The sequence below is a fragment of the Geotrypetes seraphini genome, chromosome 12 (genome assembly GCF_902459505.1).
Source record: "Geotrypetes seraphini chromosome 12, aGeoSer1.1, whole genome shotgun sequence".
Taxonomy (NCBI): domain Eukaryota; kingdom Metazoa; phylum Chordata; class Amphibia; order Gymnophiona; family Dermophiidae; genus Geotrypetes; species Geotrypetes seraphini.
Window position 1 is genome coordinate 108,507,572 of NC_047095.1, and position 26,546 is coordinate 108,534,117.

General features: G+C 42.0%; 1 protein-coding gene across 1 annotated transcript; it reads left to right on the forward strand.

Moving 5' to 3' along the window:
- The first annotated feature begins 576 nt into the window (after positions 1-576).
- On the forward strand, positions 577-26,010 carry LOC117346273 (vomeronasal type-2 receptor 26-like). Its single transcript, XM_033915674.1, has 5 exons — positions 577-612; positions 1,623-1,844; positions 11,030-11,156; positions 17,869-17,871; positions 25,121-26,010. Exons 1-5 carry the CDS (start codon positions 577-579, stop codon positions 26,008-26,010), a joined length of 1,278 nt encoding a protein of 425 aa, XP_033771565.1.
- The last annotated feature ends 536 nt before the right edge of the window (positions 26,011-26,546 follow it).

Sequence of the window (26,546 nt, forward strand, 5' to 3'; positions counted from 1 at the left end):
ATAACAGACAGTTACAGCACCCATTGTCTGAGGCCTGTGGCTATCACTGTGTGTTTTTTTTTTTACATCATCGCTATAAAGGGCAACCTTTTGAAAATATTTTAGAAATGTATTCTGAAGATTTATTGCAAAGTGATGAAATGGTACTGAAATTTGTAAAAAATAAAAAACAAGTCTTGTGTAGACATTTTCAAAACCCATTTCATACTCCCCAGGGTTGTATTTCCTACCATGAATGTCATGCTGCTTCTAAATAAAAAAGTAAACCTTAAAATCAAAATACCTGCAGTCTTTTATTTTCATTTTTAAAAAGTATTATTTTATTGAAGATATGTTTTTATACACAATCAGCCACCAGTAACTGGGTAATAATTTATGTTTTTTTATGAAGAAGGAGTTCTTTGGTCTTGGCAGGTTTCATATATAGTTCAGGAACCATCATATCAGGGTTCTCCTTGAGTCGTAACAGTACATCTCTGTTGGTAGCATTACCCATAACCGAGGAAGGCATATTTAATTCAGCTAGGGTTTGCATGAACTCCCCCAGCCTAGGGGCCTTCTTTGCTCTGAAAGAGCATGGGTCTGCGTAACACTGCGAATGAGGTCGAGCAGGTTAGAACCACCGATAGGTTTTCCTTGGTATACAAATGTACCATTTCCCTCTCAGGATGCAACACTTTTGTTTTTTGACAGTTTGTTAAGCAGGACTTCGGCATTTTTCCTATAGCGCATATTGATGCTGTTTAACACTTCTTGAACCACAGAGTCGGGAGGTATACTATTTTCTGGAGAGGACATTGAAGTATCAACTGGATCCTGTAGATAAACATTTAGTTTTTCTTTTTCCATATCCCTTTGTCTGTTCAACGAGATAGCGTTGTAACACTTCTGAGTAACGTTTAACTTTTTCATGATCAGACATACCAGGACTCTGCAGTATGTATTTCATTTCCTCGTCTAACCTATGTATGGTTGAGGTTCTAATATTTAAGTATTTAAGTGTCAGGATAGGTCGATATATGGTGTCTGGTATTTTAGCACTATATTGACATTGGCTGAGCCTTGTGGAGGTATTGAAATAGCACAAAATAGGAGGCTTGGCACCCTGCATGGTCTCAGGTGGATGTCATTGATTGCCATGGTTGTCCAGATTGATGGAGGCCCTTGCGGTTGTTCACTTGGTGTATCCCCAGGGTGCAGAGCGCCTGTGGTCTGCTGTTTGGGATGTCAGCCTGTGGTTTTGTTGGATATTCGTGGCAGTTTATTTTTAATTATGTTCTCATTATTTTGTCGTTGGGGCTTGCCAAGACTTTTGTTTTCTCTGTATTTAGTTTAAATTTGAAGTTGGTGGTCCATTTATAATAATATTAATTATAAATGTTGAATAATAATAACAATAATAATATAACCCATTCCATGGAATTCCATTTTATCTTGTTTGCTTATCACCACCTTTGATGCAGCAAAAAGCCTTGTGTATAACCATAAGACCTACAGATATGCTGGCTGTATTGTAGCTATCAGTAGGGCCTCCTAAGCAACACAGTTCTTGGTTGAGTTTATATATTTTTAAACTTGGAAGTCAAATTCTCTATTGAAACTTTAACTCTTATTTTTTTTAGCTTCACCATTATCTGAAAAAGGTTCACTTTAAGAACAATCTGGAAGATGAGGTATTTTTTAATGAGAATGGAGACCTAAATGTTCCCTACAATATTATAAACATGGTCTTCCTACCCAATGGGATAATCCATCATAGAATTGTGGGAAGTTATAATCCTTTTCAAAAGCAGGATTTTACAATAAATGAGAAGAAGATCATCTGGGAAAGCACATTTAACCAGGTGAAATGTCTGAAACATTGCAGAAAAATTAAGGAAGGCACTGAACCATGTTGCATTATGAAAGATGTTAGCTATAGCTCTGGGAATGGATTGTCACAATTTTATGATATGCTAAAATAATAGAGCTGTAGACTTTACAAACAAGTTTTGAATTGATAAAAGTGAGAATGTTTAAACAGAGAAAATTGAGAAGAACATTTCTGGAAAGTAAATTAGAAGTGGTCAAGGCAAAACTGGATTAGACAGGAAGAGGTCAATTTTAAATCATATTTAGTAAAGGCTTAGTTGAATTGACCAACATTTATGAAAATTCCCTAGGATCAATGGGTTGATTTACCCAAATGGGGTGAAGACATCAACATGAGCTACCATTATGAGATGTTTTTTGTACTAGTGGACTTCTTCAATAGAGAACAACATGAGACAAAGTTTGTCCCTGTCCCTGCACTGTTTTTTCAGACTCTGTGCCCATTCACCATCCCAGTAGACTCCATCCCTATCCCCAACCAGCCCCCACAGACTCTGTCTCTGTCCCCACCCCATCCCCATGTATAAAAAGGGACAATATTCTATACAACTGCTCATATATCAGAATAAAGGCTTTCTTTTACAAAGGTACGCTAAGCATTTTAACGTACATTTAGCGTATGCTAAATCAATGCGTGTGCTAACCTCTAACACGTCCATAAGATAATATGCATGCGTTAGGGTTTAGCACGCGCTAATATTTAGCGTGCGCTAAAAAGCATAGCACGCCTTAATAAAAGAGAGGCAAAGCCTTCCATTTTGATCTGGTTTTGGTAGAGCCTTCCCAAAGATTCAGTTGCCTATGGTTTTTACATAATCAGACATGGATGTAGAAGAGAACCTAAACTGTTTAGTGGATGAACAGAAAAATAACGGCCATTATCTGTAAAAAGTGCATACATTAGGTTCTAAGTGCCCTAATGTTGGCTGCCTAGTGACGCTTAAGTTTGGAATCTGCACCTAACATTTTTATAAGTGGCTTAATCAGTATGGTAATTGACAGTGCCAGTGTTTATTCAATAATAATATAAAACATTAATTTAACCATTTAAGAATTTGGTGCTGTACTCTTATGACTCCCAGTGACACCTAAGTGGAGGCACTTGTAGTTTATAGTTTATTGACTTATATCCCAAGGCGGGTCACAACAAAGTATCAACATAATCAAAATCACGTACATAACAGCAATATCAACCATCATAAAACATCACAAAAATATCATGCCACATAAAATTTGCAAACAGGTTACCAGTGCCTTTCCTAAGCACATACTAATTCAGGTTCCAAATGGTACCTACAAGGTAAGCAAAAGCAAACAGCAGGGATGACTGTCCACTGATATCAGAAAGGATATTTAAAGAAACCAAAATGTTCAACATAAAAGTCTGTTTTGGCTGCAAGGCCTGCCTCAGGAATCTAAAAATATACAAGTAAATAAATAATTATAAACATATACAAGTAAGTAAATAAATAATTATAAACATCAAAAGATTCACAATTAAATAATCAAAAAAATTGATAAAATATCAAATGATGCCCCGGCTATGTTTGATAGATTCTGAGCCCACCAGGACAGACAGGGAAAATGCTTGAGTAGCAGATTTCAAACTGCTTAGAAACTCTCCCCTTCTTTTACTAAGGCACACTAACCGATTTAGTGCACGTTAAATATTAGCGTGCCCTAAATATAAGAACATAAGAATTGCCACTGCTGGGTCAGACCAGTGGTTCATCATGCCCAGGAGTCCGCTCACGCGGCGGCCCTCTGAGACTAGCCCTATCAGCGCATGTTCCTATTCAGCAGGAACTTGTCTAGCTTTGTCTTGAATCCTTGGAAGGTGTTTCCCCCTATAACAGCCTCTGGAAGAGTGTTCTAGCTTTCTACCACTCTCTGGGTGAAAAAGAACTTCCTTACGTTTGTACGGAATCTATCCCCTTTCAACTTTAGAGAGTGCCCTCTTGTTCTCCCTACGTTGGAGAGGGTGAACAACCTGTCCTTATCTACTAAGTCTCTCCTCTTCAGTACCTTGAATGTTTTGATCATGTCCCCTCTCAATCTCCTCTGTTCGAGAGAGAAGAGGCCCAGTTTCTCTAATCTTTCGCTGTACATCAGCTTCTCCAACCCCTTAACCATCTTAGTCGCTCTTCTCTGGACCGTTTCAAGTAGTACCGTGTCCTTCTTCATGTATGGTGACCAGTGCTGGATGCAGTACTCCAGGTGAGGGCGTATCATGGCCCGGTATAGTGGCATGATAACCTTCTCTGATCTGTTCATGATCCCCTTCTTTATCATTCCTAGCATTCTGTTTACCCTTTTTGCCACCGCCGCACATTGTGTGGACGGCTTCATTGACTTGTCGATCAGAACTCCCAAGTCCCTTTCCTGGGAGGTCTCTCCAAGTACCACCCCAGACATCCTGTATTCGTGCATGAGATTTTTGTTACCGACATGCATCACTTTACACTTATCCACATTGAACCTCATCTGTCATGTCAATGCCCATTCCTTTAACTTGATTATGTCATGTTGCAGATCTTCGCAATCCTTCTGTGTCTTTTTCTACTCTGAATAACTTCGTATCGTCCGCAAATTTGATTACCTCGCTTGTCGTACCTATTTCCAGATCATTTATAAAGATGTTAAAGAGCACGGGTCAAAGCACCGAGTCCTGCAGCACCCCACTGGTGACACTCTTCCAGTGTTTGTATTGTCCATTTATCCCCACTCTCTGTTTCCTATGCTCCAGCCAGTTTTTAAGCCACATGATTATTTCACCCTCAGTTCCATGACTTGCAATTTTCCGAAGTAGTCGTTCATGCGGAACCTTGTCGAACGCCTTCTGAAAATCCAGATATACAATGTCAATTGGATCGCCCTTGTCTATCTGTCTGTTTACTCCCTCAAAGAAGTGCAGCAAGTTCGTCAAACACAATCTGCCTTTGCTATAACCATGCTGACTGGTCCTCATCAGCCCATATCCGTCAAGGTGATCAATGATGCTGTCCTTTATCAGTGACTCTACCATCTTTCCCGGTACCGAGGTCTGTAGTTCCCTGGATCTCCCCTTGAACCTTTCTTGAAGAAAGGTGTAACATTTGCCACCTTCCAGTCTTCCGGAATCTTTCCCGATTTGATCGAAAGATTGGCTATTAGTTGAAGCAGTTCAGCTATGGTCCCTTTCAGTTCCTTGATGACCCTTGGATGGATGCCTTCCGGTCCCGGGGATTTATCACTCTTAAGCCTATCAATCTGCCTACACACCTCCTCTAGACTGACCGTCAATCCTGTCAGCTTTCCGTCTTTATTTCCAGCATATATCCTGATGGGTTCCGGTATGCTGTGTACATCTTCTTCGGTAAATACAGATGCAAAAAATGTCAGTTTGTCAGCAATTGCTTTGTCCTCTTTTAGCACTCTCTTTATTCCATGGTCATCCAACAGTCCCACCGCTTCCTTCTCGGGTCGTTTCCCCTTAATATATCGAAAGAACGGCTTGAAGTTCTTCTCCTCCTTGGCTATTTTTTCCTCGTAGTTTCTTTTGGCTCCTTTTACTGCCTTATGGCACCTGCGTTGATGTTGTTTGTGCTTGTTCCAGTTTTCATCCGTTTTTGACCTTTTCCATTCCTTAAATGAAATTTTCTTGTCTCTGATTGGTTCCTTCACCTCTACAGTGAGCCATGCTGGTTCTTTGTTCTTTTTCCTCTTGAATCCCTTGTTGATACGCGGAATATATAGATTTTGCACCTCGGTGACTGTGTCCTTAAAAAGGGACCAAGCTTGCTCTAAAGTTTTACAGTTCTTATCCTCTTCTTAATCTTCTTCCCTACCATGAATCTCATCCCTTCGTAATTTCCTTTTTGGAAGTTCAGTGCCGTGGCTGTCGTTTTGGACCGATGTTTCTCCCCTGCGTCCAGATCAAAGCGGATCATATTGTGATCGCTGCTTCCCAGCGTCCCTTCTACTTCTACATCTTGTGCTGGTCCTCGAATCCATTTAGAATTAAGTCCAGAATTGCATATCCTCTAGTATTTTCATTGACAAGTTGTTCCAGGAAGCTATCGTCTACAGCATCCAAGAACTTGGTCTCTCTAATGCAGCCGGAGGTACCAGTCTATTCCTGGATAGTTGAAGTCACCCATGATAACTGTGTTGCCTACCTTGCAGTTGCATTTAATCTCATCTGTCATTTCTCCATCAATTTCTTTGGACTGCCCTGGGGGTCGGTAGTAGATGGCAATCTTCATTTTCAGGCCATTTGTTTCTGGAATTTTGACCCATAGAGACTCTAATTTATCCATCAGTTGTGGCGTGTTCTCTCCAGCAGATTAAATTTCCTCTTTGACGTATATGGCAACGCCCCCACCTTTTTAAGCCACTCTGTCTCTGCGGTATAGTTTGTATCCCAGTAGCACAGTGACCCAGACATTTTCCTCAGTCCACCATGTTTCCGTGATGCCTAAGATGTCAACGTTATCTTTTTGTGCTAATTCACCCATCTTATTTATAAGGCTCCTTGCGTTCGTGTACATATACTTGAGTTTGCGGCTTGTTCCTTTCTTGCATTTCCTTCCTTCTTGTGTCCTTTTCAATCTCTCTTGCCTGTAATCCGGTGAGGTCTTTCCCTCTGTCTTCTTGCACGGTATCCTCTGGGAATACCAGTTCCTGAACCATCAACTCTCTCTCTGTCGACTGTCAGTTTTCCCCCTTCTTTCCTAGTTTAAAAACTTGTCCACTTCTCTCTTGATGTTGCTTGCAAGTAGCCTCGTTCCGTCTCTGCAGAGGTGGAGTCCATCCTTCCTGTAGAGCTTGCTCTTCCCCCAGAACGTTGTCCAGTTGCGCACGAGTGGAATCATTCTTCCTCACACCAGCGCCGCATCCACTCGTTGACTGCTTGCAGCTCCATCTGCCTCTTCTCATCTGCCCTGGGTACTGGCAGGATCTCCTAGAATGCTATCCTCTGCGTTCTGGTCTTCAGTTTCCTTCCTAGCATCCGGAACTGGTCCTTCAGTACTTCCCTGTTATAGTTCCTGTTGCTTACGTTGTTCGTCCCCACATGGATCACCACTGTCGTATCTTCTTCTTCCACACTGTTGAGGATCCTGTCGATGCTGCTTATTATATCTTCTACCTTGGCTCCCAATAGGCAGGTCACCAGCCGATCAAGTCTTCCTCCCGCAATGTGGCTGTCAATTTGTCTGATGATGGAGTCCCCCATGATGATTGCTGTCCTCTCTATCTTCTCCTGAATCTCCAGCCTCAGGTCTGTGTCCCTGGTGTATGTTCATCTCTCCTGCTACAGGTCCGTATACTTCGTTCTCGCTACTGTATCACCCATTTCTTCCTGGTGGTTGTCCATCGGGTGGTCCACACGCTCTGCAGGTGTCTTTCGTCAGTTCCACTGTTGCTGGTGATTTTCCAGGGCCTCCCTGTATGCCTCCTCTATGAACTTCTCCAGCTGTCGGACTTCTTCCTCGATGGTGTCTTCTGTCTTGTTCTCTGCTTCCTCTGTCTGGACATTCTCTGCATCTCTGTCTCCCTCCTCCGCTGCTTGAAGTGCCTCCAGCTCCAATATTCTACCCTCCAGGAGTCTGGCTTGTCTCTTCAGGCTCTCCAGTTCTCTGCATCGAGCGCATATGTAAGACCGCCTCCCAGAGGGGAGGTAGTTATACATAAGGCAGATGATGCAGAAAACTGGGTTGCTCAACATCTTGCTTCCGACTGCTACTTCCATTGCTGTCTGCTTGCCGGTCTGCTGTGGATGCCTTCTGTGTCTGCTGTGGTTGCACCTGCTCTTTTATCTGCTTTTTTCCCCCTTTGGCTTCTCTTTGACTCTGCCTCTCTCTTTAGCTGCTTTTCTCCTGCTCAGATCAACTCTGCTCCATTGGCCCCTCCCATTTTAAAGTAGCGCTTCAGTGGTGGATGCCGGGGGGGTGGAGCTAACTCTCACCGATTCCCATCTTGGTCTCCTGCCTCTGCTACTCTCTCCTGCTCTTTTATCTGCTTTTTTCCCCCTTTGGCTTCTCTCTCCCTCTGCCTCTCTCTGTAGCTGCTTTTCTCCTGCTCTCTTCTGCTCAGATCAACTCTGCTCCATTGGCCCCTCCCCTTTTAAGTCAGAGCTTTGGTGGTGGATGTCATGGGGGTGGGTGGAGTTAACTCTCACCGATTCTCTCTTGGTCTCCTGCCTCTGCTTCTCTCTCCTGCTCTTTTATCTGCTTTTTTTCCCCTTTGGCTTCTCTCTCCCTCTGCCTCTCTCTGTAGCTGCTTTTCTCCCAAGTAATTAGCTACATCCCAAGTAGCAAAGCAGATTCTATGCTGCTTATCCTAGGAATAAGCAGTGGATTTCCCCAAGCCATCTCAATAATGCCTATGGAATGCTTTAGAAAATTATCCAAACCTTTTTAAAATACTGCTAAGCTAACTGATTTCATCTTTGTCAATGTATTCTAGAGTTTAATTGCACATTGTGTAAAGAAATATTTTCTCTGGTTTGTTTCAAATCTACTACTTAGTAGCTTCAAAGAAGGATTGGATATATTCCTGAACGATAGGGGGATTGAGGGATACAGATAGAGGTAGAGATAGGTTTTAGACAGAGTATGGATAGAAGGATAAAAGGGATCAAAGGGCTTAGAGAAGGATCACATTACAGGTCATGGGCCTGATGGGCCACCGTGGGTGTGGACTGCTGGGCACGATGGACCTCGGGTCTGACCCAGCGGAGGCAACTTCTTATGTTCTTATGTTCTTACTTTATCTAGATTTTCAGAATGCTTTTGACAAAGTTCCTCATGAGAGACAAAATTCAGTTGTGGATTAGGAATTGATTTTCAGATAGAAAACAGAAGGTAGGGTTAAATAGTCATTTTTCTCAATGGAGGAGAGTAAACATAGAGTACCACAGGGATCTGTAGTGGGACCAGTGATATTTGACTTATATGTAAATGATTTGGAAGTTGGAATAAGTGAGGTGATTAAATTTACAGATGACACTAAACTGTTCAAAGTTGTTAAAACTTGTGCGGATTGTGAAAAAATGCAGGTAAACCATAGGACATTGGAAGAATGGACATCCAAGTGGCAGTTGAAATTTAGTGTGGACAAATGCAAAGTGATGCACATTGGGAAGAATAACCCAAATCAAATTTACCAGATGCTAGGGTCCACCTTGGGGGTCAGTATTCAAGAACAAGATCTAGGTGTCATTGTAGACAATAAAATGAATCCTTCCACCCAATGAGCAGTGCTGGTACAAAAAAAGTAAACAAGATGCTAAAAAAGGGGTTAACAAGACTAAGAATGTTATAATGCTTCTGCATTGCTCCATGGTGTGGCCTCACCTGGAGTATTGCATTCAATTCTGGTCTCCTTATTTCAAGAAAAATATAGCAGCACTAGAAACGGTTCAAAGAGCAACCAAGGGAATGGAACTCCTCTCGTATGAGAAAAACTAAAATGGTTAGGGCTCAACTGCTTGGAAAAGAGATGGCTGAGGGGAGATATGATTGAAGTCTATAAAATTCTGAGTGGAGTAGAATGAGTACAAGTGGATTTATTTTTCACTCCATCAAAAATTACAATGATTAGGGGACTCTCAATGAAGTTACAGGGAAATACTTTTAAAACTAAGCAGAGGAAATAATTTTTCACTCAAAGAATAGTTAAGCTCTGGAACGCATTGCCAGAGGTTTTGGTAAGAGCGTATGGTGTAGCTTGTTTTAAGAAAGGTTTGGATAAGTCCATAGTCTGTTATTGAGACAGGCATGGGAAAGCTTGCCCTGGATTAGTAGCATGGAATGTTGCTACTCTTAGCGTTTTTCTCAGGTACTAGTGATATAGATTGTCCACTGTGAGGATGGGCTACTGGGCTATCTGACCCAGTAAAGCTACTGGGCGATTTGACCCAGTAAAGCTATTTTTACGTTCTTATGTTCTAATACTGATGTTCCCCATAAAGTCAGTGGTGGGACCACTGCTTTTTAACATACTTATCAATGATCTAAAGATGGGAATATCTAGTAAGATAATTAAATTTGCTGATTACACAAAGTTCTTCAAAGTTGTTTCATCACAAGAAGATTGTGAAAAATTGCAAGACTGTAAGACTGGGCATAAAAATGACAGATGTAAGCAAGTTCAAAGTGATACATGTGGGAAAGAGGAACCCAAACTATAGGTATGTAATGCTGGGTTCTATGTTAGTAGTCAAAAGGGGTGTCAGGGTGGGGTGCTGGGGGTTCAGGGTTGGAGTGCTGGAGGTTTATGGACATCAGGATAGGGTGCTAGGGTTTCAGGTGTGCCAAGGTTGGGGTGGGTGTCAAGGTTCAATGGGGCCAAGCTGATTTTTCTCTTGAAGGTTATAGTGTGGGGGGGGGGGATGGCAGGAGTGTGTGGGGATGTAGGACAGGGACTTTCTGTGGGGGCTGTGTCATCAGTGGGTATGAGGGAGAGAGGAATCAGATCTCCCTGTCTGTTCATATGGTCCTGGCAGGGGAATCCATAACCAGCTAAATTGGTAGGACTCCTCAAAACCATCACAGTTGGTTGGGGATTTTCCTTCAGTCATATGATGGCATGCTGTTCTGACAGGGTAGGACACTTGGGGTACCACATCAGAACAGCTTGCTTTTATATGTTTTTCATGCGGAGGTCTTTATATTTGAGAATGACAAAAGAGATAGATGTACTAAGGGTTAAAACTAATTTAAAAAATAGATATGTGGCAGTTTGGAGAATTAACATTTTTACTACTGATTTTCTGGATGTCTTTCTCAAAATGTCCAAACTCTGACTTAGCTGTCATATTGAAAATGTCCTTCCACATCTTATTGCAGTTATTCTCTCTCTCAACATTGTTGGCTCCTTTTCAAACAATTAGGTTAGGTAGTTAGCACACCCCACTATGCAGCAGAGCAGTCATGATTTAAATTATCATGGTTTACTAACTGATGATGTCACTGACTGAGTCTAATAGTAGAGCCTTGTTGTTACCACATACTCCATCAGCTGAGTGGGAGCTTCTACAGTACAATCTAACTCTGAATTTATTTTACTCCTCCTCAAACAAGAAGATCAATCAGATCTTCCCTAGAAACCTGCATTTCAGCAATAATAGCTGAATGGTATAACAAATTACCTTTAATTATCTTTCAATATTTAGACACCTCCACAAGCCAAGTGCAGTGAGAGATGCCCCCCTGGCTTCAGGAAATTAACCAGGGAAGGAGAACCTGTCTGCTGCTATGACTGTGTTCCCTGTCCAGAGGGAGAAATCTCCAGCCAAAGTGGTGAGTGATATCGTGGCTGTGGGCTATTTACTATGGGGCTCATAATAAAAAAAACATCTAAAAAGTGGCCTAAATGGGTACTTGGGTGATCAAAAAGTCTGATCGTCCAAGTAATCATAACCAAAGCTGGTTTTAAATGTATATAAAACCAGCTTAGGCCTTTCCCCTGCCTCTAAACGCATAGAGCAAAAAGAGGTATTTTTAGAGGAGAGGAAGAGTGAGAGGTGGGCGGGAGATGGGCCGACCTAGACATAGGTGTACAGCAGGTATAACCAAAAGTTTACGTAGGTTGCCTAGTCAGCACTTATACGTTTTGACTTAGACCAAGTCAAAACAGGTATAAGTGCAGAAAAAGGGGCCGCTGAGCTGATCGTGGCTGCCTCGATTAGCTCAGTGGCCCCGAAATCCTTGCCTCCCCCACTGCAACCTCCTGCCCAATATTGTTGGGGGGGACGCCGGGCAGGAGGGTTTAGGCTCCCTCCTGCCAATCTGATCACGAGGGTCTCTGGGGCAGGAGGGGTTAGGCTCCCTCCTGTCCGTTCTGATCACAGGGATCACTGGGGCAGGAGTGGTTGAGCTCACTCCTACCCCGATCTTGTTGGGGGGATGGATCACGGCAGGAGAGCTTGGCTATCTCTCCTGCCGCGATAGCAATGAAGTGCCATGTTTGATGGCACTTTGGGATTGTTATTGCGGCAGGGGAGATGAGCCAGCTCTCCTGCCATGATCATTGCTGGGGGGTGGGGGGTGGATTCTTTAATTGGTGTTCTTTTTGACAGACACCGGTTACAGAATCCAGCTTTTAGGCGAAGGACTGGCTCCTCCTTTGCCTAAAAGCTCTTGTATTGGGCGTTTGGCACTTAGAAATTTTTTTGGCTGATTATATGTTGTTAGTGTAGATGTAGTGGTGGTCTGGGTATAGAAGCAGGCCATTATTTTTTTTAAAAAACTCCTTTTAGATGTTTTTTTTGAGAATGGACATTTTCCTTGCTTCTACTTTCAGTGTTTTGGGCCTAGGCCAAAAGGGGACTTAGACGTTTGTTTTGTTTTTTATTATGCCCCTCCACGGTTACAGCTCTGTGAAACTCAGAGATGGATGCAAAATTAGATAGAGATCAAAGACTTTAATCTGTATATATTTCTCTGTTTGGCTTGTAGATGAAGGGTATCCATGATTTTGCTTAAGACTGGAAGTATGCAGCATTTAAAGTCCTGAAAAGAATGTCAAGTTTGGATAGAATAGTTCACTAGTAGCTTTTCTATAAATTACCTGTAGATAGTACTTTAATCTTACATGATCCTGATATTGAATCCACATAAATCTCACCACATGAGCATACTGCAGCATACACTTCTCCTATGGTTTTGAAGTTGGAGAAGTGTCTCAAAACCCATATTTTTCCTAGTGGTCAGGTAGACAAAGCATTTGGTGCTATTTATTGGTTTTTACTTGACACATGTTTATTGGCTTTTACTTGACACTAGGGTTGTCCAGAATCTAATCTAACCTAATCCAGTATTTCTGAGTCACATTGACCCAAATTCTGTAACCAGCACTAAACGCTAAGGCCCCGATTTTGTAAACTACATCTAGTTTTATGCGTGCTTTAGATGTCCTCGTGGCACAAGTGCCAATCAGCGTTACTTAGGCGTCGGGTAGGCATCCGATACTCATTTTCAAAAATCCACTTTTTTTCATAAAGACACCAGATAGATGTTCCTACGATGTTATATATAAAAATGTATTTGTTATCATTATTTTAGGACTGTAAGCTTTAACATAATAGACTCAAAGAATACAATCATTATAAGGATAATAATAACACAGTATACCATGTTTAAAAAGATATTTATAATATTTTAGTTTCAGTGGGAGTTGATCTGGGAACATCAGTGTGCATATTGAAAAAATGTGACATGCTAACCTTCACTCTAATCTGCAGTGCTAGACAATGAGCCATACAATAATAGCAATTCTGATTTGATTTACTGCTCCTTATAGGCAGTGAATGGCAGTTAATTCTGCTAGAAGACAGAAAGTAGATCTCACTGCCTTGTTATATCCTTTCTCTTCATTATTTCAGAATTGTATAATTTAACAGTATAAAAACAAAAAAGTAACAAAGTATGCCATGTTTAATAGGATAAGTATAAGAGGTACTGATTGGGAGTTGAAGTGGAAACATCAGCATAGAAGAGTGGAAGCTTCACTCCTTTTCTATACAGAAACTTCACTCCTTTGCTATACAGAAACTTGTATAGCAATGGTATAATTAGCTCCTATAAGAAGTTTAAAGCATAGGACTTTAAGCATTGTATAGGCTTTAGATAGTTGTGGTTTAAGCTATAGAAAGGCTTTAGCAGAATACATACTACTTAGGTAGTCTAGGTCATCCAATCAGCTTTCTCTTGGCATCCCACTGATGTTATTTGAGAGATGTTTTTAGAAGCGATTCCTTGCTCTAAATAATACTCACTTTCTCATTAAACATTGCTACAATCAGCTCATTCTTCAAAGCAAGCAGAAAACCCATAACTTCAATTGGCCAAGCTTAAAAACAGAATAAAATACAGAACAGACCAGAATGTGACTTCTAGTTCATTGCAAATGGAGCAATGCAGCTGCACAATGCTGACCTCTTTGTGACATCAAAGTGTACCTGCAAGGTAGAATGCCACAAGTAAAAGATAGGCCGAGAGTTGAACTCACAACCTTTGTAAAATCAGCACCATGCTTTTACTCATTGAGCTACACCACCATCCAATCCAGTTTCTCTGACTCTCCTGTCATATCATAGCTTAGTGATCTGCTAAGGTATCATCTGCTTAGCTATCAAATCACAATTAGCTGAGACGAAAGATTGGTAGCTGAATGGCTTAAAACACTGATTTAATTGTCCCAAAAGCCAGAATCTCAAGTACAGTTCAATAAATGTGACATGGAATCAAATACTGCTGTTTTTATCAAATGCAAACTCAACTTCTGGAATAGATTGGTTCTAGTATTGTTAATATTGTGCTGTTTGAGATGAAAATTAGATTAGATTGGTCTATAGCTTGCAATTTTTATTAAAATGAGTATTGTGTCAGCTGAGGTACATGAGGGAGTCAAACCCAGACAAGGCTCACACCCCAACCTTCATGCTACACAACAAGCCATACAATTATGGCAATTATGGTTTGATTATACTGTTCCGTTTAGGTGTCATTACGGCAGTAGCTTCGGCGTGCTTGTGGCTCTGTAATGGAGCCCCGAAGCATGCCGAAACAGCTGCAGTTAAGCATATCTCAAGCTGTCATGGTAGGAAACCTCTCCCCTGACTGAAAGAAGCCACCAAGTTAAGGTACCTCATTGCACCTAGTTCATCCTCTCTAGCTCTCATCTAATCTCATTTTCTCAAATATTATGCTGGTTGCAGGCTGTGAGGCAGGAGACATACCAGCTACCCTGTTTGTCACCCACCTAAGGGCCTCTCCACTTCTATTCTTTGCAGCCTCATGGACTACATAAGACAAAGGTCAATGTGACGAAGTAGCTGAAGTGGTGTTTATTAAGGAAACACTAATGCCCGGCTGCTACTCAATGTAAATAAGCATAAGGTGAAAAATGGTTTAAGATTTTTATTGCACAGTCTAGGAAAACAGTATGCAAGTGTAATATCAGGCAAATGAAGTTCGATGAGATGGATGACAGGTATGCAGAGTAAACCACTCCTAGGTCCAAGTTGTTACTGTGGTACAAATTGTTAAGGTCCCAGATCTGCTCCTGGTAGGAAAGGGCAGGCTGAAGAAAAAGGAAGATGGATTGAGACAAATTAGGAGTTGATTCGTGAGTTGTAGGCTCTCTTTTATAAAGGTGCGCTAAATCTACGCATGCGCTAACTACTAACGCGTCCATAGGATATCATGCAAGTGTTAACCTTTAGCACACGCCAACAGCACCTAAACTGTGCCATGTAAGCAGGTGGTAAATGTTAACGTGTGCATGTTATCCTATGCACACGTTAGTAGTTAGTGCATGCATGGATTTAGCACACTTTTATAAGAGAGCCTAAAACACATCAATTGACTGTTCTCTCAGAAAATCTTCTATAACTACACCCTTCTGAAGGAAAAAAAGTGTGAAACATGTAAGTATTATGAAAGTGTATATAATTCATCACAAGGGCAAAGAAAGTTTGCAGTACATCATTCTCACCTATTATTTCTGTTTTGGTATTTGAGCTTTGGCCAAGTGCAAGCTAGTATGCTGAACCCTGTTTGAAGAGATCTGATCTGGCCTCTGGGAAACACAAGGGGAGTCATTGGCCACTCTGGAACCTGAAATCAGGAGAAAAGGGGGAAAATGTTAAGGCATCTGTGTCAAAAATAAAATGCAGAAATCTTGGGAGAATAAGTCACAGCACAGTCTCAGAATGAAAGCTAGAATGAATAGAAGCACAAACACTGTTCCCTTTTTATAATAAGGATGCCTAACAATTATGACTCCAAAAAGATTTACCTTTAGCTCTATGAGGAAAAGCACTGCTTCCATCTTCCCAACATCATAGGTTCCACATATTCATGTAACTCACGTATCCATTTTGCTGACACCAAAGTTGCAAACAGCATGTTTTTATTTCAGCCAACACTCCTGGAACCCATTTTTGTCATCACTAATTCTCAGACCTGCTAATGACCCTGTGGAATGTAGAGAGTTGTTGTAGATATCAGGGGATCATAAGAACATAAGAATTGCCGCTGTTAGGTCAGACCAGTGGTCCATTGTGCCCAGCAATCCACTCATGCAGTGGCCCTCTGGTCAAAGACCAGCACCCTAACTGAGACTAGCCCTACCTGTGTATGTTCTGGTTCAGCAGGAACTTGTCTAACTTTGTCTTGAATCCCTGGAGGGTGTTTTTCCCTATGATAGACTCCGGAAGAGCGTTCCAGTTTTCTGGGTGAAAAAGAGCTTCCTTACGTTTGTACAAAATCTGTCCACTTTTAACTTTAGAGTGCCCTCTTGTTCTCTATACCTTGGAGAGGGTGAACAACCTGTCTTTATCTACTAAGATAATAGAGAATCACCATGAGCAATAACACAGAATAGGAGTCCAAAAGAAGAAATCAGTTCTGCCTCAGCTTTTATCTAATAAAGACACTTAAGTAGCTAGCAATATATCATTCTCGCCTAGATTTGTTATCTTAGCTGCTAGCAAGGAGTTCCTGGAAAGATGAAAAAGGTTCAACAAACATCAAAATTGCAAATTACAATAGCTGCTAATGGTCCTATGAAATGGAGAAAGTTGTGGCATTTATAGGAATGAAAAGGTTAAAAGATAAAGAAAAGTAAAGTCTCAGAAATCATCATAAGCAATAACACAGAATAGGAATCCTAAAAGAGAAAACACTGCTCTGATGGACCTCCTTATACTAAACATGCCTAAGTAGCTTCTGACATCATAGGTACCATTATGACTTCACACCAGAAAACTTTCAAATCTGATTGGGTATGTTTTGGGTGTGGTTTGGCCTAACACAGCTGCACTGACTTTTAATCAATTCATTCACTTCTCAAAGCTTTTACTAGAAACCATTTGTCATCTGCTTAGTCTCTACAGGCTCTGTTACCAAATTCTAAATGAAGTTCCCTCTATATTGCTATGCCTTAAGGCATTGCTTTTATCTTCCATACATCAGGGGTTCAAGTCTTGAGTGGGATTTGCAAATATTTGAAGTTCATTTTCTACCAGATAATCTTCAAACTCTTTAGCTATTCCTTTGCTTAAACATATTTGAGTTGATCTTTAAAGTGATCTGCAGCAATTCTCACATGTCTAAAGCAGCCTGTTCTCTCTCATCCTAAACCCCCTCCCCCACCGCAACACACACTCCTCAAGCATAAAACCACAACGAGCCAAGCTGAATTTACCAACAGGACCTCCTTGTACTAAACATCTAGGATACTAGGATACATCTCAAAAACATGTACCTTCCTTCAATACCTGTCCAAGCCCTCTGAAGTTTTAGTAAACTGTTATACCTGTTGCCCTGTGTGGATATTGCATAGAAGGAAATGCATTCCTACCACAATGGTTTGTAGCAGAGAGAAGATGAATGTATCTGATGCACCTGTGCCTGCAAACTGCAGAATGCTGATGAAAAACAGCAAAGTCCACCACTGTTAGGATGCTTTTAAAATGAGTGAAGGTGGGATTTGAACCAGGGAGCTTGAGAAGATGGGCAAGGTGAAACAAGGTGCATTAATTTGGTGAGACACAAATGGCTTTGCTCTGTTAAAGGAGAAGTTTCCTCCCATGACAGCTTAGGATATCCTAGCCATGGGAAGGAGAAAATAAGTTTTCCTGGAAAGGGAAATGTGCTGATAAGAAATGGCAAAGTCCACCATCTAGACCCTCTTATGACAGCTAATAGGAAGCTGTTAGGAAGTTGATAAAATTAGTGAAGGTGGGATTTGAACCAGTGAGCTTCAGAAGATGGACAAGGTACATCTCAAGTCATCCAGAGCCACTATGATTCTCATTGCGCCTTGTTGGCCTCGTCAGCACTGGTTCTCCCTGCTCCTTCAACTCAGTGTCAGGGAGCCTCTGCTTCTGCCTGTCTTTCCCTCTCTGCTGTCTCAGAGTTGGGGTTCGCTGTTGCATCCCAATCTTCAGTCCTTACATCTGACGGCTTGGTTCCTTTCCCACTGACTTCGGTTTCTGTTTCTCAGTCGGTCAGGGAGGTGTTGGAAGCCTCGCAGAAGGTCTCGACTCTGCTTTGTTATTCCCAGAAGTGGACCAGATTTTCATCCTGGTGTTCCTCGCACCATTTGGATCCGAGTTCGGTTCCGGTGTCCTCGGTTCTGGAATATTTGTTGCATTCGTCCAAGTCTGGGCTGAAGACGACTTCCATTTGGGTGCATCTCAGTGCTATTGCTGCTTTCCATCGGCATCTAGAGGGGCGATCTCTCTCTCTTCATCCTCTGGTGGTTCATTTCATGAGGGGTCTAGTGAATGTTAATCCTCCTCTGAAACCTCCTCCTGTGGTTTGGGATCTTAATGTGGTCTTGGCTCAGCTGATGAAACCTCCTTTTGAGCCTATTGACAAGTTTCTTCTTAAGTTTCTCACTTGGAAGGTGATCTTTTTGCTTGCGCTCACGTCCGTTCGTCGGATTAGTGAGCTGCAGGCTTTGGCTACTGACCCGCCCTTTACTGTGTTCCATCATAACAAGGTGGTTCTTCGCACCCATCCTAAATTTTTACCTAAGGTTGTGTCTGATTTCCACCTCAATCAGTCCATTGTTCTTCCGGTGTTTTTCCGAAGCCCCACGCTCATCCTGGGGAGGCGGTGCTTCACACGCTTGACTGTAAGAGGGCGTTGGCTTTTTATCTTCATCGCACCAAGTCTCATCGGAAGGTTCCTCAATTATTTTTGTCCTTTGATCCTAATCGGTTGGGACGTCCTGTTTCCAAGCGTACCTTGTCCAAATGGTTGGCTGCTTGTATTTCTTTTTGTTATGCTCAGGCTGGTCTCGAGCTGCATGGTCGGGTCACGGGACATAAGGTCCGAGCGATGGCAGCTTCTGTTGCTTTCCTCCGGTCTACTCCGATGGAGGACATCTGCAAGGCTGCCACTTGGTCTTCGGTTCATATTTTCACCTCCCACTACTGTCTGGATACGTTATTCAGGAGTGACGGCCGGTTTGGCCAGTCAGTTTTGCGAAATCTGTTTTCCTAAATTGCCATCCTCCCACCTGCCCTTTTTTGGTTGGCTTGGAGGTCACCCACATGTGAGAATATCATGCCTGCTTGTCCTGGGATAAAGCACAGTTACTTACCGTAACAGGTGTTATCCAGGGACAGCAGGCATATATTCTCACAACCCGCCCTCCTCCCTGGGGATGGCTTCTTTGCTGGATATGGAACTGAGGACCACGAGGTGGGGATGCGCCCTCTAGTGGGCAAGAAGGCATGCACATGCGTGGTGCAGCATAGCAAACTTGAAACTTCAATCAAGTTTGCTTGAAAAGCTGTTCGCGCTGGGGCTCCGTAGATGACGTCACCAGAAATACTTTCTTTGTGGTGATTGTGATATGATAGCTAATAAGATGAGAAAACATAAAGAAAAAAACAACATAGTCTGTAGTGAGTGAAGAGAAAACCAAAACAAAGAGAACTATAGACAGATGTACAAAGATGTAGGCTAAATTTATTAAAACTGAATTAATGAATACGGCAGGTCAGTAAACTATGATATGATAGGGCAGTGAGATGAACCTGATGCAGCTCAATGTCTTAAAATCTTGTGCTGCTCATACAGAGGTTGTGAGTTCAACACCTAGCACATCATTTAATTGTGGCATGCTACCTTGAAGGTGCACCTTGATGATCTCACAATGAAGTCAGCTTTCTGAAGATGAACTGCTCCATTTTGCAATGAGGGAAAATGCATGTTAAGGTCTGTATCTGGTTTTTCTCTTTTTAAGCGCTGAGAAATGAAGTAATGTGTGCAATAATGATATCTTTTTCATGTTCTTTGCTCTCAAGAAAGCTGATTGCAGCACTGTTTGTTGAGAAAGGGGGTTCTTTTTAAGCAGGAAAGCCAAAGGTGCTGTAATTAGTAAATCATATTACTGTTTGGGCAGAAAAGAACTATGTTTCGCATGCAATATGTTTATATTGATGTGCCCTATTGATATGTTGGCTTATTAAATCTATTAGGAGGGGGAAAAAAAGGAAAAAACCCAATTCCTGAAGTCAAGGTAGAATATATCATTTTGGAAGCCCAAAGCACGTCTATGTTGCGCCTATAGAAACCAGAGTTCAGGCCAAACAGAAACCAAGCAGAAACCACACTTAGACCAGCTTTCATTCGCCTACATTTTCCATGATGTTTAGATGTGGTCTACCGCCTAACTAGCTTCTATGTGATGCTAATTCTTAACCATGCCTATGTTACACTCTCATAACGCCCACATCTACATACCAAAACTCACGTCCAGTTCGCGTCTATATTCTGAGAATGCCTAATGCCTAACTCCATCTAAGTCCCAATTAATGCTTGTTAAGACCCTTAAGTCACTCATTATCCACTTAAATTGGATGCCTAAAGCAATTAAATACACACCTATCTAAATTGAATAATAAGGCCAATTAATGTTTTTAATTTACAGTAATTGAAACAGGAGCCTATGAAGACATATTGATTCTATAAGAAGGTACCTCCAAAAATTTAGGCAGCCTTTAAAAATATAGGTGCTATGCAGATAAACAAGAGGAAGATCATGAACACAAAAACTGATGAAGATTTTGAGCTTGAAGATAATAGAATAGAAGTTGTAAAGGATTTCAATATCCTAGACTCTTTTGTAAACTAAGAAGCAATTAGCAGGGAGGAAATACTCCACAGAATAACACTTGGTCACTCTTCAATTAAGGCTCTAGACAAAGTATTCAAAGGCAAGGAAATAACTCTAAACGAATATCAGACTTGTCCACACACTCATTTTCTCAGTGGCCAGTTACAGGTGCGAAAGCTGGACACTACAGAAACAAGACAGAAAGAGGATTGACTCATTTGAGCTTTGATGCTAGAGAAGGATTTTAGGCATGCCGTAGATTGCCAGAAGATCAAATTGGATATGACACTTGAAGCCCAAATGAGGAAGTTATGACTGTCATATTTTGGTCACACTATCAGAAGGGAGAGATCACTGGAGAAGGACATCATGTTTGGGAAGATCGAAGGAACCAGGCAAAGAGGGCAACCTGCAATCAGATAGCTGGACATGTTGAAAACAACCATGGAGATGACGCTGGAGGACCTTTCTGGACTAGTATAAAACCGATTTCTTTTTTAGAACTGCAATTTATCATAGAAACATAGAAGATGACGACAGAAAAGGGCTACAGCCCATCAAGTCTGCCCACTCTGCTTACCCACCCCCTGTCTATGCCCTAATGACCCAATTTCCTTATCGTGACCCTCGTAGGGATCCCACATGGGTATCCCATTTATTCTTAAAATCTGGCACGCTGTCTGCCTCGATCACCTGCACTGGAAGCTTGTTCCAATCATCAACCACTCTCTCTGTGAAGAAATACTTTCTGGTGTCGCCATGAAATTTTCCGCCCCTGAGTTTGATCGGGTGCCCTCTTGTGGCCGAGGGTCCCTTGAGAAAGAAAATATCATCTTCCACTTCGACACGTCCCGTGAGGTACTTAAATGTTTCGATCATGTCTCCCCTCTCCCTACGTTCCTCGAGAGTGTAGAGCTGCAATTTGTTCAGTCTCTCTTCGTACGAGAGACCCTTGAGCCCCAAGATCATCCTGGTGGCCGTCCGCTGAACCGATTCAATTCTGTGCACATCTTTACTGTAATGTGGCCTCCAGAATTGCACACAGTACTCCAGATGAGGTCTCACCATGGCCCTGTACAACAGCATTATGACTTCAGGCTTTCGGCTGACAAAACTTCTATTGATACAACCCATATCTGCCTTGCCTTAGATGAAGCCTTCTCCACTTGATTGGTAGTTTTCATGTCTGCACTGATGATTACTCCTAAATCTCGTTCTGCTGAAGTCCTAGTTAAAGTTTCTCCGTTCAAGAAGTACGTCCTGCATGGATTTCCGCTTACAAGGTGCATGACCTTACATTTCTTAGCATTGAAGCCTAGCTGCCAGATTGAGGACCAACTTTCCAATGTAAGCAGGTCCTGCACCATATAATTCTGTAAACTGCATTCACTTACTATATTACATAGTTTGGCGTCATCGGCGAATAGTGTTATTTTACCTTGAAGCCCTTGAGTCAGATCCCCTATGAATATGTTGTAAAGGAGTGGACCCAGGACCGAGCCCTGAGGCACTCCACTGGTCACCTCCGATGTTTTAGAGAGGGTACCATTAACCACAACTCTCTGAAGTCTGCCACTCAGCCAATCATTGACCCATGCAGTTAGTGTCTCTCCTAACCCCATTGATTCCATCTTGCTTAGCAGCCTGCGGTGTGGGACACTGTCAAAAGCTTTACTGAAGTCCAGGTACATGACGTCCAAAGACTCTCCCAAGTCCAACTTTCTTGTTACCCAGTCAAAGAAGCTGATGAGATTGGATTGGCAGGACCTACCCTTGGTGAATCCATGCTGACTGGGATCCCGAAGATTCCCTTCATTCAAGACCGTGTCCAATTTGCTTTTAATTAGTGTTTCCATGAGTTTGCACACTATTGATGTGAGACTCACCGGTCTATAATTCGCAGCCTCTGCCCTGCAACCCTTTTTATGCAGAGGAACGACATTAGCTAATTTCCAGTCCAGGAGAACTTTCCCCTTACTTAGGGAGAGATTGAATAGCTCAGCCAACGGTTTCACCAGGACATCGCTCAATTCTCTGAGCACTCTTGGGTGCAAATTGTCTGGTCCCATGGCTTTGTTCACCTTGAGTCTTGCCAGTTCACTGTAAACTTCACCTGGTGTGAACTCAAAATTCTGAAACGGGTCTTCTGTGCTTTGTGTTGCCTTCAACTGCGAACCGTGTCCCGGTGCCTCACAGGTGAAGACTGAGCAGAAGTATTCATTCAGTAGTTCGGCTTTATTGGAATCTGCTTCCACATAACTTCCGTCCAGTCTTCTAAGGTGTACTATCCCGCCTGTGTTCCTTTTTCTGTCACTAATATACCTGAAAAAGGATTTGTCCCCCTTTTTAATGTTTTTTGCCAGAATTTCTTCCACTCGAAGTTTTGCCTCCCTAACTGCCATTTTGACCGCTTTAGACCTGGTCCTATATTCTACCTTTGCCTCTCTTTTCTCCGTGCACTTGTAGGAGAGAAACGCTTTTTTTATTCTCCTTAATGAGGTGCGCGATCTCCGCGGTGAACCATTGGGGTTTATTGTTTCTTTGTCATTTATTTACTGTTTTTATGAAGCGGCTAGTTGCTTCATGTATGGTTGATTTCAGTGTTAACCACTTAGCTTCTACATCATCAGTCTCTGCTTGGTCCTGCAGCGTCCGATGGACGAAATCTCCCATGCGTGCGAAGTTTGTGCTCCGGAAATTGAGTACCTTTGTTTTCGTATTTGATCTAGGGAAGCCTTTCCTAAGGTTGAACCATACTATGTTGTGGTCACTGGAGGCTAGCGTATCTCCTACTGAGACCTCTGAGACGCTTTCCCCATTGGTGAGTACCAGGTTGAGGATCGCCTGGGCCCTAGTGGGCTCCGTTACCATTTGTTTGAGACGTGATCCCTTTATGGAGGTTAAGAGCCTCCTGCTACCGCTGGTTGTCGCTGAAAATGAGTTCCAGTCTGCATCAGGCATATTGAAGTCTCCTAGCAGTACAGCTTCTCCTCGTAGAGTGATATTCTCTATGTCTTCAATTAATTCTGCGTCCATGTCTTCCAGTTGTCTTGGGGGTCTGTATACCACACCTAGATACAGGCATTTTTCTCTGTCTCTTGCCAGGTTTACCCAGAGGGACTCTCCGGTGTACTTGACTACTGTGATCCTGGTGGTTTTGATGTCCTCTTTAATGTATAGAGCTACCCCCCCTCCTAACCTGCCCTCTCTGTCCTAATGAAGTAGATTGTAGCCCGGTATAGACATATCCCACCCATGTGAGTCCGTGAACCAAGTTTCAGATATTGCCACCACATCTATTTCAGCATTCCTTATTTCAGCCTCCAATTCTAGAATTTTGTTACCTAAACTGTGTGCATTGACATACATGGCCCTCCATATCTTGTGTTTGCTAAGTCCCTGTGAGGCGTATCCTACCTGAGTCGGTGTGACTCCTAAAGAACTGTTTGCAATGTGGGTACTTACCTTGGACATGGAAGCAGAGTTTCGACTCACCTCATCAGGATAATTCCTTTCTGCACTAATATGTGAATGGGTACCCTCCCCCGACTTACCTAGTTTAAAGCCCTGTGAAGCAGGCAAGCTAGTCGGTGTCCGAAGACGTTCTTACCCCTACTGGTCAGATGGAGTCCGTCTGGTCCCTGAAGTCCTTGTAGCGCTTCCCCATGGTTTAGGAATCCGAAGTTCATATCCCGGCACCATCCCTGTAGCCACTCGTTCGTCCTCAGGGTACGTTCATCTCAGGCTCTTCCCTTGCTCTAACTGGGAGGATCGATGAGAAAACCACCTGCGCTCCTGTCCGCTTCAGCCTCTCACCCAGTGCTCCATAGTCTCTGGTGATGGTCTCCGGTGTGTTCCTGGCAGTGTCGTTGGTTCCTATGTGGACAAGAAGCATGGGAAAGTGGTCTAAGGGCGTGAGTAGTCTATCCAGACTGGCGGTGACTTGAGCACGGGCTAATCCACCTAACAACAACAACAACATGCATGTTAGGTATGGGTGAGGCTTCATCTTAAGTACCTTCTTACAGAATCAGTACTCTTCAGCATGCTTTAAGTGCTCACATAGCCACCTAACTCTTTGGCGTGCCTAAAGGTGGCATAATTTTTGGGCACTTAAATAGCCACCTATCAGTGTGATTCACTATACTGTTATATTTTTCCCCCATAAATTATTTGATTCTCTATTAATTCAGCATTTCTAGATATAGCTATATGTATTTCATAACTTTTTCTTTTTGAATTCTTTATAAGGAGACTCTTAAATAAATTTAGAATGAACAATTTGGTCTCTCATTTATAGAACAGAGCCTTAAGGCAACCAAAGGTTTAAACTACAAAGACATGCCTCAGTAGAAGCAAGATAGCTTGAGATAATAAAGCAAATATATCCAGCACTGACCACATTCTAATGAGATACTAATATATGGTGGTAGGAACAACTTTTTATAGCCATAATATATATGCTTTCAGTAGAAGTTCATGCAGAGATTTTGATAAACTCATAGTGTTACATTTTCTAGTGTAATTGAAGCACAGAGAATGAATATCACTAGATTTAATACAACTGTGTTCATGCACTATCCCAAACTGTTTGATATATTCAGGCAATATTAATTCTCCTTAGATATGGACAACTGTGTGTCATGCAGTGAAAACCAACGACCCAATCATGAGAGAAATAGCTGTATCCCAAAGTTGATAACCTTCCTGTCCTATGAAGACTCTCTGGGGAATGCTTTGACTATCAGCAGCATTTTCTTCTTTCTTATTAATGCAGTCATTTTGAGAATCTTCATTACTTATCGAGACACTCCCATTGTGAGAGCCAATAACCGGGACATCAGCTTCATCCTCCTTACTTCCCTCATGAGCTGTTTCCTCTGTTCCTTGATGTTCATTGGTCGTCCCCAGGTGACAACATGCATTCTTCGACAGGCTGCATTTGGAATCATCTTCACCATCTCTCTTTCCTCCATACTGGCCAAAACTGTCACTGTGGTTACAGCCTTTCATGCTACCAAGCCTGGAAGCAGGTTCCAGAAATGGATGAGTTACCGCGTCTCATTCTCTATTATTCTTTCCTGTTTTCTTCTTCAAGTGCTTATCTGTCTTGTCTGGTTGTGTACTGCTCCCCCATTCCCATACCTTAATATGCATGTAGATACTGGGATAATTGTAGTTGAATGTAATGAAGGTTCAGCAATTGCATTTTACTGTGTCTTGGGTTTCCTGGCATTTCTGGCTGCCATCAGCTTCATCATTGCGTTCTTATCAAGAAATCTGCCCGATGGTTTCAATGAGGCCAAGAACATTACTTTCAGTATGTTGGTATTCTGCAGCGTTTGGTTGACTTTCATCCCAGCATATCTGAGCACAAGAGGAAAGTACACAGTAGCAGTAGAGATATTTGCTATCCAAGCTTCTAGTGCTGGACTACTGGGATGTATCTTTATCCCCAAGTGTTACATTATTCTTCTGAGGCCTGATATGAATAGCAGGAAATGTCTAAAATAAACCTGAAATTAATGTGTTTTGTGGAATTTTATTAGATTTAACTAATTAATTCATATAATAAATAACATTCAAGTTTCAAGTTTTATTAAAATTTGATATTTCCCTTATTAAATTTCCTAAGTGGTATACATTTCAATTCTAAGATCAGGAAGGCAGAAAATCAGACATAAAGACGTACTGGTACAAAAGGGGGAGAGGAGAGAACTACATGTCAATATAGGATAGAAAGACATTAAAGGATAGCTCAATAGGAGGGTACCTGTCTGAAATTTTGTATATTGAGAAAAAAAAAGAAATAATTTGATTACAGATCGAAGGCATCTTTAAATAAAAATGTTTTTAATTTGGTTTTGAAGCGGTCTAATTCTGGTTCTTCCCGCAGTTCTGTGGGCATTGAGTTCCACAGCATAGGGACTGAAATATGGTAGAACGGGTCATGCTAATATGACGCATCAATGGAATAGAAGATGGGTGTTAGATTTTAATAATTACAAAAAAAAATAATTTGTTTGATCAAACAAATGGTGGATATCGGG